At 36.9% G+C, this 19,324-nt stretch overlaps 1 protein-coding gene across 1 annotated transcript; it reads left to right on the forward strand.

Moving 5' to 3' along the window:
* The first annotated feature begins 509 nt into the window (after positions 1–509).
* Positions 510–19,324, forward strand: DCTN5-p25 (Dynactin 5, p25 subunit). Its single transcript, XM_083135066.1, has 4 exons — positions 510–736; positions 10,513–10,700; positions 17,516–17,627; positions 18,975–19,324. The coding sequence occupies exons 1-4, from the start codon at positions 689–691 to the stop codon at positions 19,179–19,181; spliced, it is 555 nt and encodes a 184-aa protein (XP_082991192.1). The 5' UTR covers positions 510–688; the 3' UTR covers positions 19,182–19,324.

The following is a 19,324-nucleotide window of genomic DNA, read 5'->3' on the forward strand; positions in this document are numbered from 1 at the left end:
GATGAAAATGAAAACATTGAGGGATGTTGTGGTACAGTGGGATCCACTAGTCTTACCGTCCAAATTTTCCATGACTATTTTTATTATTTTTTATCTTACATTCTGTGTGTTTTTAATCGATGAATTTTTATATATGCTGGTGCAGAAGTTGTCAACAGCTTGTTTTGACTTTTCTTTTAATTCTTGAAGCTCTAATTGGGTCAAAGAAAGTGAACGAACATGGCGATGGACAATTTGCCCGGTAATACTCATGGATCCCACTGTACCATATAATCAGTGAAGAAGGAGGATGAAACATTGTCTCTATTACTACAAAACAGCCACCTGGTGTGTATTACCAATTGTCCCACATCGTGCAGGAAAATGGGTGATAGAAAAATGAAAATATTAGTTTCGTGTGACGCAACGAAACTTCATAAATAACGTAAGCACCATAATATTACAGAGAAAGCCCAAACTGCTAATACTAATATTGCTTTCATTGATATTTGTATTTCATTACGGTGCGGGATCAATAGTAGCAACCCACGCCTGTTTTTTTAGATTGACAACATTTTGGAGTATAACGTCTTCGGATTTTGAGGTTTTTCAATACGAAATGCAATAATTTGTATATAAAAAATCATTTTATAAAGCTCAAGAAGCCTAGATTGTGAATGTGAGTTACCATCATTTTAAAAAACTACCAATGGAGTTACAAGATGTGTTTTACAACAAAGCTGAATATGTCGAAACGGTAATGATTTAATATTTCATCTTGATCGTTATTGATAATTTATGTTCATTTATTTCCTGCTTTGATTTATAAGAATGTGCGTCTTTGTCACAAATAATGTTTGACGATGAGTTTGTAATTGTTTGATTTATGATTTTCTCTCTCTCTCTCTCTCTCTCTCTCTCTCTCTCTCTCTCTCTCTCTCACACACACACACACACACACACACACACACACACACACACTCACACTCAATATCTCTCTCTCTCTCGCTCGCACGCACGCACGCGGTGAATACATAACTTTAGCGCTGACAAAAATCCTCTGAATTGTGTGCAAAAGACAAGATTGTTATGTACCCATGGGCGTCCGGAAGGGGGGGCAAGGGGGGCCGTGGCCCACCCCTGGAAAACGAAAGTCAAACAAAAATTACATATTTCACACATATAATTTAATTTCAGCCACAATTTTGTGTGTTACTTATTGCACGAACATGATAAATTCAAATTTAAGCAATGTTTTTTGAAGGATGAACACTACTATTGGGGAAAATGTGCCATGTTGGCCCCCCCTGGAAAAAAATACCTTCCTTGCCCCTCCCTGGAAAAAATCCTGCGGACGCCCATGTATGTACCTAGTCATAAGACTGGAATTGATCAAATATTACTTTGGTACTTGTTTACTATCCTTCGGACAGATTTCGTACATAGCCCCACTAACCATTTCCGGTAAGGTTAGGTTAGGTAGGGTCACGTATAGGTTACAATAGTTAAAAATTGGTTTCGAAAAAAGTATGCATAGCCCCACGAACCATTGACGCATAGCCCCACAGGTGTCCGAAGGATAGTAAACATTTACCCTGACAGGAGCTTACGTCATCAATCGTACACAGCATCCCGTTGTCGTAGGGCAAGCAAATGAAAGCAATGGCATTTGTGCGTCTGTGATTTTTTTTTTTTTACTCTTGAAAAATACATGATTTCCCGGTCAAATATATTCCACGATAAAAGAAAATACCTTGACGAACGTTGTAAACCTTGGAAAAACTCATTTCAGTAAGTAGTTTCGGTACCAGTTAGATATAGTGAAAACACATTTAACTCGTTTTTTTTACCAATTATTTACATTTGTACTTACCTTATATGCATATCGGAACATTTTTCAACTTGGGATTATGTTTTTTTCACTTAAAAAAGCGTAATTTTTCACATTACAAGTATTTATTGGTCGTTGCTAATTTGCTTTCGTTACACACAATATGGCGGGCAAATCTTGACTCACGTTGTCTATCGTCAGCTGATATGCAGTGTTTCCAAACTTATGAAGTGAAAACTGTCACACAAACTATTCACAAAAGGTTTTTAAGCGAAAATTGATCCACAAACCATTCACGGAAGGTTATGTGAGGTTCAGTTAGGTTAGGCAAACATAGAAAATTAAATTGAAAAAAAAAAACTCGCTCACATGTCATCTGGTAAAACTACCGCATGGTTGCTACACTCACAGGGGGTTACATATTTGAACGCACGTAACATTTGATTCACGTAGTCGACGATAATGGTGGCACGAGCTATCATGCAACGGAGATACATTAATGTCGAAAATGACATTATTTACCGGCTGAATAAGTTGCACGAATGGAAAAAACACTATTCCCAGCTTCCAAAAGTCCACAGGAACTCAATTCCGTATGTACTTTCCCGTCATTTCTCCTGTAAATTTGAAGAAATGTGTTTTCACTATAGCTATCTAACTGTTACCGTAGTTTCTTGTGTAAAATTGAAGAAATGTTTCTCCGATGTATGAAACAGTTACCACAAAAACTAGCAAGATTTTATGGTGAAGTAATTGCAGGTAATTTTGTCCCAGTTTGGCCCCTTTATGGTAAAGACAAGCTGATATATTGTGCAAGAAAGGAAGTAATTTTACATTACTTAATAGCTAGAACTAGTAAGGGACTGTGTGACCCATTTGGAGGGCACCCAAAGGTCAGCTTCACTTCCACATAGTACACCGTGGACTGCCCTTGCAGTCTAATGATGCTCTGGTGCCTGGACCTGCTGCCAGGATAATCCTCTATAGAAATTGTTTTGTCCTTGTATGTGTGATTGTTCATTCACCCTTCTCACTTATCAATGTTGTTGTGATTAGCCAAAAGTGGAAGAAAAGCAACGTAGGGGCCATTCACCCACTGTATCCCCTCAAGAATCATTTTTTTTAATTTACAGATTTCAATGTTTTAGCGAAAAACACAAATAATGGAGATATTTGATTCCCAAGTCAAAAGAGATTAATAAATCTTGCTTATGAAGTAACTGGGTCATCAATCATAAAACGAGGATCAAAGATTGATCTAAGGTCTAAATCACCAACCCTGAGACCTTCTGTAAACAAACGGTCTCACCTATTCGATGTATCACTCCACGTCAGCTGATCCATGACCGCAATCATCTGCTGTTACACTCATAGTTCGCCGGACCTATTCATTTTATATAAGAACCTCTGAATGTGAGAACCCGCTCTCAAAACATCAGACGAATATGCAGCTGCATATATTGTTACTCTCCCGGTCATTCTCTCTTCATAACCCTTAAAACTGCAGACACTGACACACCACTGCACTGGGACACGAACTTAACCACTTCATTTACTGTTTTCTCAGGATACCACTGACAGAACGTTACATAAATATTGAGTAGAATCTGTTTCTCACCCCTTTTCAAAGGCTGTCCTTGCTGGTGTTTTGAAAACAAGCTCGGAGAACACTGAGACCTTCCCGCACGCACAGAACTCGGCATGTTATTTTTCTAAGGCTAAGTCAGGCAATATTACTAAGTTGCACTACTTCCTTGCTGTTCACATGATTATTTTTAGAAAATAACCAATGTTATAAAATATCATTATGTACACAAATCTCTAAGCTCATTGAAAGTTACAATGCATATTACTACAAAATGTTCACACTTATCTTGCCTTGCCATGTCACCAAGTTATTTTACGAAGTGCACTATATTTAGCAGAACAAAAATCGTTATTAGGATGCTTGTCAAAGTTTCCAACCGCAATAAATTTACGAAATTTCTTTGTCTTGTTTTGATCATCATCATAAATATATTTATTGGACTTACAGCAATGCATATGGCTGTTTATGCCCATTATATATTTTATTTACATAAGATACAATTTACATAAAATCTACAAACAAATTTCAAATACACTCCTATCTATATCATCCTTAGAAATATACACTATGTGATCAAAAGTATCCGGACACACCTCGAAACGTGTGTTGATCATAGAGGGCGACACAGTACTGCCATCTACCGCATGGAACACATAGTCAGCGAACTCAGTAGTCTGCAGACAGTGTGAGACAGCAGTATGGGGTGGTCTGAGGAACTCACAGACTTTCAACGTGGTCAGTTGGAGATGTGCCACTTGTGTAGGAAGTCTGTGTGTGAGATTTCCACCCTTCTAAACATCCCTCTGTCCACTGTTTCCAATGTTATAGTGAAGGGATATGTACAACCCAAAAGCGTGCAGGCCAACCTCCCATGTTCACCTCCAGAGACCATCGAGTGTTGAAGAGGGTCGTACAGCATTATCGTCAATCATCCATCGCCACCATCACACAAGAATTCCGAACTGCATCAGGATCTACTCCAAGCACCATTACTGTTTGGCGCAAGGTGCGGCAACTTGGTTTCCATGGCCGAGCAGCTGCCCATAAGTCAAACATCACACAGACAAATGCCAAACGCCGCCTCGTGTGGTGCAAGGAGCATCGAAACTGGACCATAGAACAGTGGAAAACCGTTATGTGGAGTGATGAATCGCAGTACACAATGTGGCGATCCGATGGTAGGGTGTGGGTGTGGCGAATGCCTAGTGAACGACATCTATCAGCCTTTATAGTGCCGACAGTGAAATTCGAAGGTGGTAGGGTTACAGTGTGGTCATGTTTCTCCTGGAGGGGGCTTGGCCCCCTTGTTGCTTTACATGGCAATGTCACGGCACAAGCTTACGTTGACATTTTAACAGCTTTCATGCTGCCTACCGTCGAAGACCAGTTCGGGGGTGACCATTGTGTCTTTCAACACCACCGAGCACCCGTCCATACTGCAGGGCTTGTGGGGGAGTGGTTTGACGACAACAACATCCCACTAATGGACTAGCCTGCGCAGAGTCCTGATTTGAATCCCATAGAACATCTCTCTGATGTTTTGGAATGCCGACTTCGTGCTAGACTACACCGATCCACATCAATACCTCTTCTCATTTTGACACTCTGCGAGGAATGGGCTGCCATTCCTCAGGAAACCTTCCGGCACCTGATTGAAAGTATGCCTGTGAGAGTGAACGCTGTCATCAAGGCTGAGGGTGGGCCAACACCGTATTGTTTGCCAGTGTTCCCGATGGAGGGTTGCCCAAACTTGTACTTTATTTTCAGGTGGGTGTCCGGATACTTCTGACCACATAGTGTACATTACCATGTTATATCATTTTGTCTAAAGAAATGCAAGTAAAATATATTCAATTCGCATGCAAAGAAAGAAGCCAAATTTATGGGAACTGATTACTGGTGCAAAGAGTTAATCATAAAGGTGAAGCAATAAGTACAAAAGAAAGAGCATTGGGTTTAAAGTGAGATGTCATTTGCGGCAGCGTATCCCATACTACAAATTTGCCATTGTTTTACCTTACGTAATGAATCCTGTAACAACGCTGGATTTTCGTGTGGATTATTTTACTTCTATGAGTTTGCAATGCTTTCTGCATGCAGGTGGTTTTGTTTACAGAAGGTGTCAGGGTTTGTGATTTGAGCTATAGTTCTTCACTATGAAAACTATGTTATCAGCTGCTTTTTACACAGCTGCAATAACAGCACATAATATAATAACCTGTGTATTTGTTTCATTACGGCTATGGACTACGCTACAGCGATAATAGTAAGTACGTGACAAAAAATATTTTTCCTTGTAATGTGGCACAAGGAAAATTGTAGTTTTGAAGACTGATTATTCATAACGAAATTTGTACACACACACATGTAGAGACACGTGTGTAAAGTGGAAGAAGACTAAGATTTTTCATGCATTGCACGCTTAGACATTTCCCACTCTGACACAACTCAGTAAATAATGTTTGCCTGTGACTACTTTCACCAAGTGCTGAGAATAGCACAAAGTATTGAAGACCAGAAGTAACATGTATGTGTTGGAAGTATTTATGAAGCCTGCCTAACCTAACAATGAAAACATTTAGGACTAACACAACATATCAACGTCTTGTTACATATTAGAAGAAGCAGGCCGTCCGTATCAGAGCACCTTGCAGGGTTTTTTTTTACAACTCCATGCTGTGCAGAAAAAAATGTACTTGTCACCCACACGAAAATAAATGACCACTGACATAAGCTTGATATCTGCCAACAAGAGAAGAATGTGCTCGTCTGTGTAGGAGGCCAGGTTGTAGATCATGATACAGTTTAAAACCTAGTGAAAATAGCTCAAAAGCTAGGTTAACAACCTGGTGAAGCTAGTCACTCCGATAATTGTTTTCTTCCAAAAGTTCTGTAAACTACTTCAAGATAGGGTGAGTGCACCAGTAAATGACCATCTCCAATGAAGGACCATTCCCAAATACTACAAAGCAAAATAAGGCTTGGAACAAACTGAGCCTGCATTCATCTACAATCCATATTCTCTTATGTAGGTTGTTATTGTTTTGTCTAGGCCAGAAGGTAGGGAGTTCAAGATATTGGATATGAGCATACTTGTGTGAGTTCAGCAGACGAGACAAGAACCTGCTATTGCTAATAAGCTAAGGATTAATACATCGTAATCATGTGTACAAGAAACGGTAAATATGCGATAACGCCCGGACACCTTTCACTCATTTATTTCCTTAATTTCACCACTGGTACTTACCTATTTTGCCTTGCGGAACATTCTTTAAGGTGAAGTTATGCCTTTTTCCATAAAATACTGTCAACCTTTCATATTACGATTGATTATTTGTCTTACTTGTTCCGCTCCTGTAATAGACAATATGGCATGCACTCGTAATGGATCATCGCACATCATGACGCGCCAGCTTGTGTTTTGTCGATTTTCAGTGCGCAAGCAGTGTTTCAAACCTTCATGACGGAAAATTACGTACTATTTCGATTTTTTTTTCATGTTTACCTCCACAAACCATGCACGTTAGACCCAAAAACCATCCACGGGTAGCCCCACAAACCATTGACGTTAGCCCCAAAATCCATCCATGGGTAGCCCCACAAACCATTCACACAAGGTTAGGTTAGGCCTGTTAGGTTAAGTTCCATTAGCACTCATTTCACCCCTAAATTCATCGAAAAATGAAAGCGCGGTGAACATAGTTAAAAATAGAAATTTTTGTAAAAACAAGGCACGTTTGGAAACACTGCAGAGATCGCGTGACTTTCAATGCTCTCGCCATCTGCATGCACACAATGGAAACAACGGCATAATGTGGCAGGCAATGCCAATTTCTTACGTAAAAAGTGATTAATTCTTGTTCGGCAGCATTAAACTACGAAGTTTTTACTTTCCGTGAAAGAAAATACCTCCAAGAACGTCCAGAATGCTAAAGAAACTCATTTCAGTAAGTACTTTCTCCTGGAAATTTGAAGAAATCCGTCCGGACGATATCGCATATTTACCCAAGAAACATTCAAGTTATGTAAAATTTGTGCTTATGTAATGGTTACATCATCAAATCAGAATAATAGGCTTTTCAGAAATCACCACACATTCTCTGTTGTGCATGACATTGCAAAGAGAGCAAGGGGGGGGGGGGGAGGTCACACACTAGATACCAGTTTGACATGATCTCTAGTAAAAGACCACTGCAGGCAGAAAAAAAATGAAGTTTCACCTGAAATTATTAAGGTCTTCCAGTCATTTGCAACACTGACATATGATGAACTAAGATTAGCATTTTGCAATAACATCAAAGAAATGGAAAGAATATCATGAACTAAAACAATGAGGGAGAAAGCAGCAACAAGTGAAAGTGGATGTTAAGAAGAAATGAAAATCTATCCGTGAGAGGAAGAAGAAGATAGTGAGACCAATACAGATTCAGATTAGATGTCCTTGGCATTCGGAATCTGAAGGAGATTTACATAAGTTGTCGTTAGCTGTTGTGCAAAACAAGAGTGAAAGCAGTGAAAATTGCATTATGCAGAATGTTTGTGATTACGTTATAGTGTGTTATGATGGTAAATATTTTCCAGGAATAGTCATTTGTAAACTTGAGGATGAATCTGAAATAAAAGTTATGCATAACTGTGAAACTGACAAGTGGAAATGGCCTAACAAAGCTGATCAGTCATTGTGACATCAAGAAGCATATGCAAGCTCCACAGATATTCTGTCTGAAACGTTTTTTATCAAATTTGTTTGTTCAAGAAACATGTTATGAACCTTTCAGTCTAATGTGGAATCTTTTCCTTTGCTCCTCATGTCGTGACAAAAGACTCCTGCGATCACAAGGTGTGAAAATGAAAATCTATCAGCAAAGTAATGGTCTATCAATGGGAAACCCAGTATCCGGAATCATCTCCAGAATTTTCCTTCATTACATAGAATCTTCAATTGTTAATGCGATAGGTGCGGATATCAAACTCTACCTCAGATATGTAGATGATGTGCTAATTATTGCTAAAAATGAGAACACCATCATGGACGTATTTAAATTGTTCAATGAATCACATCATCGCATAAAATTCACTTGCAAACCCATGAATAACAATGTAATTTCTTTCCTTGATCTGCAAATTAAGACAACTGACTCAACAATTCAAACATCAGTCCATAGGAAACAATTAGCGGGGGAAAAATACATCCATGCCAATTCAGAACATTCGCGTATAACAATGGATAACATATTTTTAATTTTTTTCCTGAGAGCACAAAGACTATGTTCTAATAATGAGGATATCAAAAATGAAGAAGAAAGGCTTTTTAATATAGCAAAAGAAAATGGTTTTCATACTAACAGAATAAACCAAATCAAGATACAAGTCGCAAGAAAACTAAAGGAAAAGAGAAATACAGACAAAGATGAAAAATCTGTTGAAAAGAAATTTGTGTGCATTCCATTCCACAAGGGATTCTCACATAAAATTGCAAAAATTTTTAGAAGTTTTAATTTCAAAATTGTTTTTAAATCACCAAGAAGTTTGGAATGTACATTTAATGAATTCAAAATGAGAAATTCTCTACCAGATGTGGAAACCACAGGAATATATAATATAAGTTGTTCATGTTCAAAGGATTATGTGGGACAAACAGCAAGGAAAATGGCAATAAGATGGCACGAACACGATTTGGACATTATAAATCTAAACCCAAGAACAGGTTTGTCAACTCATATCATCGAAGAGAAACATTTGATTAAAAAGAGAAGGGTTTTAAAAAGATTAACGGGAAACACAGAGTTGAATGTCTGGGAAGCTTCCTTCATTGCAGAAGAACACTGGAATAAATTAAATAATGAAAATGGTAACATAGATCCAGTATGGAGTTTTCTTTTTCACAAATGGGGTAAGCCACCATCTTTAAAATTTAATGTAACAGAAAACATCAAGAGACTTTGTGAAAACAATGATGAATTTGAATTACCTGATGATATTTGTTATTCATAATTTTAAAAAAATCTGATATAAAAATAAAACATACTGCTTTTTTCACAGTTAAGTTGCTATATTACAACAATGTAACATTGACAACATCCATTATATAAGGGATTCTTTTTGTTTAAAAAATTACTAACCATTGTTATAACTGTATCTTTAGTCAAAATGAAAATAAATGTCTGATGAAAGGAGCGTGTGTTCTCCTGAAACGTCACAAAGAAAAACTGTTTTCTTATGCTTGTAATAACCGTAAACTACAGGAAAATAATTCTATAATGCAAGCAATGCGTACATACAAGAAAAACTATTATTCATCTATGTAAGGTATATTTTTTAAAACACACTTACAGCAATCAAACTTCAAAACACATATTACAATTATTTCGACATTTTTCTGCCACTGTTAAACCGTTGCTATCATCATTTTTTCTTGTTGATAAATCTCCCCGTTTGTCAAATGTTGCCAGGTCCTGGTACATCAAGAGTAGTTTATCTGGCCATCTGACACTAGTTGTCTATGATGTCATTAATATTTGCCAAATTAAAAAGTGAACGAACACAACATTTCAACTAAACCACAAAGAACCACAGTGTAATGTCCAGGTCATTACAAACATTATCTATTATTATTATTAAAAATGGTTTTGGTCATTCACTGGTACTGAGGTAGTCATTCACTGAATTTGCTGGTCATTCACTAGTGTTTTGGTTAGAATGCACCAATCTTTAACTGTTTCTTTCATACTTTAAAGTCATATTAAATGAAACCCAACATTATGACGAATTCATTCATGCAATTTGCTTGGATTGACTTTGTTTTTTGTTTGACCTAGAAATAAAAGTTGTAAAATGTTCTGAACTGGTCATTTACTGGTACACACACCTTACTCATTCTTCAAAAAAAAGCTCTGGAGTGGCAAGAAGCATTTTAACACATGGATCCATGCATTACAGAGATTAAGAACATGTCACTTGTTATGTACAGTAATTTTACAACCATACAGACAACATTTATATTGCATTGGAATCATTAGTAAAAGTATGTGTGTAATGGTATTGGAACATGTTTAGAACTAAAAGCTTGTATGAGACATGAGTGTAGGCTTATTTAGAATATACTTTCTTTCAGGCATCAGGAAATAAAGTTAGTCGTCAGACGGTTCTCTGTGGGTCTCAAAACATTGTCTTAAATGGGAAGACAATTGTCCAATCTGATGCTATTATTCGAGGAGATTTGGCAAATGTCCGAGTAGGCAGATACTGCATCATCAGTAGGCAAGCTGTGATTCGACCACCGTTCAAAAAATTTAGCAAAGGGTAAGTTTAGATTGATAAATTTATATTAAAGTATAATATAATATTTTTATTTGTATTTGGAGACTTTAACTAGTTTAATGTGTTTTATATTCCCTTCCAGCAGTGGTGGCGAATGGGGGGGGGGGGGGCAAGGAATGCAGTTGCCTCCACCCTTTTTACCACTTTAGCACACACACTATGCTAAACCTTATCAACAAAGGGAAATATACATACTGTCTTTGCACACCTAGTTTTGGCAACTTCAATTTTGGAACCCAATCGCCATCACTGCCTTCCAGGCATATTTATTTATTTAGCAGTTGTACAATGCTTACTGCATCTTACTTACACCTATTTACACAACAGTTGTCATTCTACTTGCTTGTCTGTCACTTGGACATAAAAATTAAAGCAAATCCCTCAGCACTATATTCAACATTAAACCCACGGTGGTTTCTATAATAATTAATAGAATTTGTGCTGAAATTAATATTAAAAGTCTAATAATTTCTAATATTGTTCCTGTATTTCCAATTATTGATAATATTAAACAAACTATTATGTTTGCTGCTAGTCGTACAAAAAAATAATAAACAGATTTATGTTATAATCTCCCTCCATATAAGAGCCACTATAATTAATAACTATTGAAGATATATATATATAACTGACCTTATAAAAATTAAAGATATTCAATGAAAAAATATTGTTATACTAATATTAAAACTGTTCAAATTAACAATACTCCATTCAATAAAAATTGTACTCAAGTCTCCATCCATAAATATGTACTTTCTTTGGCAACCTGTCTTCTGGCATCCTCTTTACACACGCTGAATTACATCCTGTTTGGTCACTGAACACATTCCTTGCTATGATATGCAACATATGATGATGTTGGTAGTTTACCATTATTCCGTAGAATGAGTGTGTGTTTCTTGCAATGCTGGCACATGCTATTTCATGACAAGAAGAAAAGTCACAGTTGCGATCTTATGTTGTGTTAGGTTGCCAGCATACGGGAAGTGCATCTATAAAATCATTCAAACAAACCTGTTCAGTTTTCTTGATACAGAAGATAATGAGCTGACAGAGAGAACCAACTCAACAATATATTGCATTTGTAAAAATCCAGTTTTTCTTTGTTTTCCCCAAATTTTTTTTTCAAAATGTTGTCAAAAGATGTTTGGACATATTTAATCATGAGCAGGATGTTTTTAGATATTAAAATCAATATCTGTGTGTAATTATATATGCTTGTCAATTTAATATCACACTTTTCTAATTTCTTCAACCAATTTACAGTTGAACCCAGAATGAAGTCTCCACCTTTTTTTGTCCCAAAATTGTATTAAGGTTTTAAATCATCTTTTCTTAAAAATCTGAAAAATATGCAAAATTGGTGATAAAATTAAATTTATGTTGTGTTTAGTGAAGGACATTTGTGTGTTGTTCAGCCATAGTGTGACCTGTGTAATATACTTCCCTCCCTACAGAGACACATGGGCAGATTTAACCCAGTATTGTGTGGTGTATGACCTTTTAGGGTGAATTTCAACTCTTGGAGCAAAAGAATTGCTCATGTTTGTTTTAATTTTCTAAAAATGACTGTTTGGTATCTGTCAAAATATTGTTTTGAACAGAATTTACAAGGGGGGTAAGGGGTGACCTTCCATGCAGTACACCCTGGACTGCATTTTGCAGACTAACGAGGCTCTGGCGACTGGCCCTATGGCCAGTATAATTCTGTGTTGTCCTGTTTTTTGTCCTTTGTGTGCTGAGTACCCATTTACAGCCTCAGCTTTTAACCGAAGTCAGAATGTTTTAATATTTTAGTTACACGACATTACAGTTATGTTATTTTAGTTATGGTAAGGCGGGTGGACCCCATATAGTGTGATGGGTGCAAAATAGCCTAAGTGCTGACGTACCCAAAATTTTAACTTGAAATTCAAATTCAAATGAATTTACGTGTATCACAGATGCAAATAAAGCACTGTAAGTGTTCTAGTTTCCTTAATTCACATATTTTTTCTGACTTTGTAGGCTAATTCTGAGGATGGAGATAAAAATAAAGATGATCAGGTTAAATTGATAAAGGAACACCCATCCCTTTGCTCGAACTTGAACCTGGAACCTTTGGTGGCTAGAACATGGGTAAACAACTCAACAAACTCTGGTACAGAGGCACCGGTCCCTGTGGCGGAGTGGTTAGCATATCGCGCTTAGACGCTAGGGGTCCCGGGTACGAATCCTGGCCTGGGCATGGATGTGAATGTCCATTCATCAATTTCATCATATCATTCCCATCTTCGCAAATTAGCCAAAAGTGGCACAAGAAGCGAAGTAAAATAAATCATAACACCATTAAGCCTTGTTTCCATGATTATGAAAAACTAAATATGCTGACCAAGGCAGTAATTTATTTTATTAAAAACATAAACTAACGTAACGTTTCAACCTTCTAGCAAGGTCTTCTTCAGACTCTGTATCAACTTTTGTACTTGATACAGAGTCTGAAGAAGACCTTGCTAGAAGGTTGAAACGTTACGTTAGTTTATGTTTTTAATAAAATAAATTACTGCCTTGGTCAGCATATTTAGTTTTTCATAAAATAAATCAAATCAAATTGGGTGCAGAGGCAGCAGTAAGAGTGTACACAGAATGTAAACCTGGATCGCTTCTGAATTTTTGTCAAATTATCCAGAAATTTTGATCAATGCAATTAAGGTATTTGCAAAAGTCTCTATGCAGAAATTTAAACAAAAAAAAAAAAATGCAAGCTTGACAAGGACTCGAACCTGAGTCTCTGGCACACCAAGCCATTGTTGTATCAACTGATCCAGCCCTAGCTTCACCTGATTTTTCTCTTCTGGCTCGGTAGCTCAGTTCATAGAGCAGTGGTGTGTTAAACCAGACACTCAGGTAAGTATCCTGGCAGAACCAAAAATTTCTATATACCGTGCGTCCATTTCGATCTTCAGCCGAGAGATTGGGAGAAGCGTGGCGGGCGACGCTGACAGAGATGCCGACATTTGCGGCCTGTAATGCCCACTTATTTTTATGGACATATGCAGACATTTATATAAATATTGCAAAACGAGCACTAACCTGTGTTATAAGAGTTGTTCAAACTGATATCCACCAAGTGCCAAGTGTGTAGACTTTCAGGGAGAATACGTTGAATAGCCTGAAACTTTCGTGCCTGTAGCTAAAGTCCTTCTGGGTCAGGCCGAGAACTTATCAGCCCCCTTGTAACGTGAACCTTGCGGCGGGCATTCCAATCCTCTCACTGACACAACACACATACACACTGCAATAACACAAACAAGTAACGGCAAGTAACCAATAATAACACTCTTGCGCACAGTACGAAATTAACACGCTCTTGGTTTACAACTTCTCGCCACTATATTCACAGCTCTGTCGCGAAGGAACAAAAAACTCGAGCTCGGAGATTTCGGATTGCAAGGAAGCTCACGAACACCATTGACTTTTAACGGTTTCGTCTGCAGCGTAATCTTGATACAGTGTTGCACATTCGAAACCTCCATACGATCCCCATCGGCACAAAACTCTTTCAAGGATATAAACTTAAGCAGGACGTTACTGGTCAAAACTATGATTAAAATGTTTTATTATCTGTGGCTCTTAACATCGTTTCTAAAGCGTATTTTTTTTGTGTATATAAGGGCAGAACTTGGATGAATTACAGATGATAAATTATAACACAGGTTAGTGCTCGTTTTGCAATATTTATATAAGTGTCTGCATATGTCCATAAAAATAAGCGAGCATTACAGGCCGCAAATGTCGGCATCTCCGTCAGCGCCACCCGCCACGCTTCTCCTAATCTCTCGGCTGAAGATCGAAATGGACGCACTGTAGTATATGTACTGCTTGTGCTAACTTATAAGGTAATATACAGTGCTGCTTTTGAAAATGATAGCATCTCAGTTTGGAGCAGTACAAAAATAACATTGGTAGGGACCAGTCAGTGTACCACTTGTTCAATGCAGAAGACAATCTTTAACTTGATGTCTGGAACTTCTTTCAACCCTTCCTGCCACCACTGCTACAATAGAGATATGGTTTCCATCCTTCATCAATAAAGGACACATTTAAGAAGTACCTGTGATTAAGAACACTTTTTTTTTTAAATGGGCTAGTACTTACAGATGAAATGCATTTTCAAGAAAGCATATAAAACTGTAAGAAACATAATTTTGAAAAACTAAAAACTACAATTAATAAGATCATCTGACTGTATTAATATTAAGTTCAAAAGTAGTGGTATTCTCGCTATGCACCTGAAGCTAAATATGAAGAGTACAATGTCAGACAATAGTTATCTCACAGGTGATAAAATTTCACAAATAGAAACCTTCTTTCTTCAGTATTTTTGTTAAAATTGTGCAGTATGAAATACTTAGTTGACCGTTTCCAGAAATTTGATCATGTACTTCCACAACTGATCATCATATATTCTAGTGTCTTCCAAATTTGAAATTCTCTTGAACTTACATTCTACCTAATATCAGAAACATTGATACTACTCATGACACTATGTAAGGCTTAAACAATCCTCCTCGGAGACTAGTTTCAACTGAGCTTTTCCACAATTTGAAACAGATTTTCTCTAAACTTTAAGGTTGTTCAGATTTTGACTCTAAAAATTGTTAAATGCCCAAGAGACTTGCTCAGCCACCGTGTGTTATCTTAGTAGGGTGTTTCGCATCATATATTAAAAGTGTAACTTCTTATGGACAGGCCACGTATATACATTTTACGTTTTCTTGATTTGAGTTACACTTCCCCATTCATTCTCTTATATATAAAGTGTGTTTGAATAAAACAGACATTTTTGTTTGCTTGGAGAAATTTTTCCTCATGACTTCATTTATTTAACAAAACTATGCCATATTCGAAACTTGGATTGCAACTATGAGTTGCTGTTATGGTATTTTATAAGAATACTGATTGTGCAATTACACAATTTTATAATTTCTGATGATTACTTCGTGTCGGGGTTCTTGAATAGCAAAGTGTTTGCAAGTCAGCCACGGGCCATCGAGAAGCTCGAAAATAATATCTATGTGGAAATCAACATCATTGCAACTGAGATGTTGGATGTCATGTGTGGGCTCCTTCTCAGCCTCTTTAACCTGGGAGAACGTGCATGGCGACGTCTTACGTGAGGAAGCAAGAGCGGTCAAAATGAGCATGCTCAAATATTTAGGTCTATTGGGCTCGTTGCATTATATTTTTAATTAGTTTTTCAGAATGTTTTGTTTTCTTCTTTCTTTTATGTATTTTTATTTCTTAATACAATATACAGTATAAAGTTGGTATGACTTTTCAAAAGTTTAATATACTTTTTTTTTTAAAAAAATGATTTTTCTTTATTTTTGTAAGAATATAATAGCCAAAAGAAACATGATTTTACAAAAACAATTGTTTTTTCTTTTATAATTATAATTATAAAACAAACATAATTTTACATCAGATTGATTCAATGTGTTAGAGAGAACAAAATTATGATAATAAAAGGTATTTACATTTGTAGTAAGTTTTCTGTGTTTACTTCTCCAGTTTTGTTATTTATCTCACCTCTTTGTTCCACATCCTCTTCATTGCCATCAAGATTTTCATTTGCACATCCCATACATTAAAAAAACTATGTGTTTACGGCAGATCTAGATTGAACAGTGTATGCAGATCCTTTCTTACTCTTGATTCATCACCGAAAATGTATCGTCTTACTCTTTCGAATTGCCTTCCAAGCTCTTTATCATGTTGCTCCTCCTTCTAGACACTTTCAGGGTTCATAATGATACAGAAAAATCCAATAAACATCTATTGTTAAATCTATAACACGAGAAAGCACATGCGGTGAGAAACACCACAGAAGAAATGAATTGTGCCTTTTAAATGGTAGAAGGTGGGCCTCCCCGATGGTACAGTGGTAGCGTCGTTGCCTTGTATTCAAGGGATCCCAGATTCGATACCTGCTGGAGGCACATAGTGGTTCGGATCTCACTTTAAACTGTAGGTCCAGTCCCCGATTAGCCTTACTGTGCATAAAGTGGACTTAAAACACCAACTCAATCAATCAAAATGGTAGAAGGGCAAAATTGTTGGCTGGCCAGCTCATCTGCCACATACCCAGCATGGATAAGGTGGGTGGAAGGAGCCAAATCAACATGCATGCGCAAGAAGGCAAGGAAAGATAGAAATTTGTGGTCAAGTCCCCAGCCTGCACGTTCTCCTGGGTTAAGTGTGAAGGTCATGAAGATGTTTGGTCACCTGCCAGACATAATACTGAAGACATGAACATGACTGTGGTTGATTCCAAAGTGGCAATGTGTAATGTTGCCATTTGTAATGTTTGTCATAATGCATTTTGTTGCATTTTAAAATGCCCATTCTACAGATTCACCCTTTATATTCTGCCACGATCCCTTCAAATTCTTATAATTGAGATTTTTACAGTATACCTGTCTCTCTTCATGATGAATGCGGTCAACGATTACTTACGTGAAATTTAGAAATTTTCTATTTCCGCCTTGCACAATTTAATGGTTAAATCCTATTAATTTTGAAGATCCTCTGTCTTCATTCACTAAGCATATGGCATCTGGAGCGTACCATTAAATTGTGCAACACGGAAATACGAAATTTCTAAATTTCGCGTAAGTAAACCTGTCTCTGTTTACATATAACTGAGAACAATTTTGTGAGTGTTTGTGTGATATTAAAGTGTATCTCTTATTGTCTTATAAAATAAAGATAATCATAATGTTGTGAGTGTTAAACAAGTAACTTTTGTTTTCCAGAGTGGCATTCTTCCCACTGCACATTGGTGACCATGTGTTCATTGGAGAAGGTTCAGTCATAAATGCAGCTGTCGTGGGTTCCTACGTATATATTGGTAAAAACTGTGTAATAGTAAGTACTTTTTTAAACTGGGGTCAACTTGACCCGATTGTATTACAGGGTGATAAAAGCTAGCATATTAAGTTTCTTTGCATTTTTCCTACATATTTTCAATTTCTTATGACATATTTTTCAATTTTTTTACGATATAATTACGCACATATTTTACAGTTTCATAGGACAACATCCTATTCCAAGAAGCTACCATTCACTAAAGGTTAAGCATGGAAAAATCTTTTAGGTATAACTGGTATAACACAATACCAAAGTAGAATGCTATCAATCTAAAAAGACGGGTTCAGTACCTGGTGGAGACACCTAGTGGTTCAGATTCCACTTTAAACTGTAGGTCCAGTCTCGATTAGCCTTACTGTGCATGAAGTGAACTTAAAACACCCACTCAAACCAAACTCGTGCCCCCACAACAATGACGAAGAAAGTTTTTCCTCAATAATGTTCACATGGCTATTAATTGTTGGTGGGATAAGAAAATGTGGGGGAGGGGTTTGTTATTGTTCTAGATGGCATCTGCTTTTAATTTCTTCGTCCGTAATTTCCTTATCCTGCCATCGATAATATAAACTATCCATTGTGCTAAAGTTAAGAAGAATAAGTTATAAAATAACCAATTATATGCAAGACAATTACGAAATCTTATTATGAGAAAATTGTAGAAATATGTTGTAAAAATGTGAAATTGATAAAATATGTCAAAGCATGCCTTATCAAGTTCATCTATTTTGGCTGATTTTCATCACATACATAAAGATCTCATCCCATTATTCAATCCGATGCAAAATAAAATATATTTTATGACATAAAGTCCTGAGCCCTACGGATGACGCTGCCCTCCTGTGTAAGTGTGTGCTGGTTCCTGGGGAACGAATCACAGGTTAAACAGGTCTGCATAGTTGGAGGGGATCAAACTCGCCAGTTGCAAACCTCTAATAGATAGGTAGTGAATGTGAGATGCTATTGTTCCTCCAACACATGCAAACTTTTTTTAATTATTAATGTTGCATTGTTGGTGGCATGTATCAGATGATTAAACCCATTTTTCCCAAATTATGATTATTTTTTTTTAAATGTTATATTTTTCATTAGATTTTCTACAGATCAATAAGTTTCATTAGTAATTTTTCTATGGACATTGTTTCTAATTAACAAATAATTAATGTTACATTGTTAAATTAATCGTACAGTAGAGATTATGGGTCTACTAAGGTATTTTATCATGCATGTTAGTGCACTTTTCCTAGTGAAGCCTAATAAATCAGCAGGTTCCTCTTTAGTTAGTTCGTGCCAGGTACCAATAGGTATCATTTTAAGATAATGAATTCATGTTATCTTTCATTTCAGGGCCGGAGATGTGTCCTGAAGGACTGCTGCATGATAGCAGACAACACGGTGCTGCCTCCGGAAACAGTGGTTCCAACATTCACGGAATACAAAGATTCTCCTGGACTTTGTACGGGTGAACTGCCCGAGTGTACCCAGGACTTGATGATAGATTTTACAAAGAGCTACTACCAGCATTTCATCCCTGCAAGAGAACATGCAATGTGAACAACAAGTTTTCTTGGTGGTACGTTCGCACACGATGTGGAAATCATGTAGCCACACAATTTGCACCGTGTGGACTAACCAAAGCTTCTTATGTGATGTATTGTTATTTTCATGCTATTAAAATATTTATATTTCTTTCTCAG

Source organism: Lepisma saccharinum, chromosome 14 (genome assembly GCF_977018435.1).
Source record: "Lepisma saccharinum chromosome 14, izLepSacc3.1, whole genome shotgun sequence".
NCBI lineage: Eukaryota > Metazoa > Arthropoda > Insecta > Zygentoma > Lepismatidae > Lepisma > Lepisma saccharinum.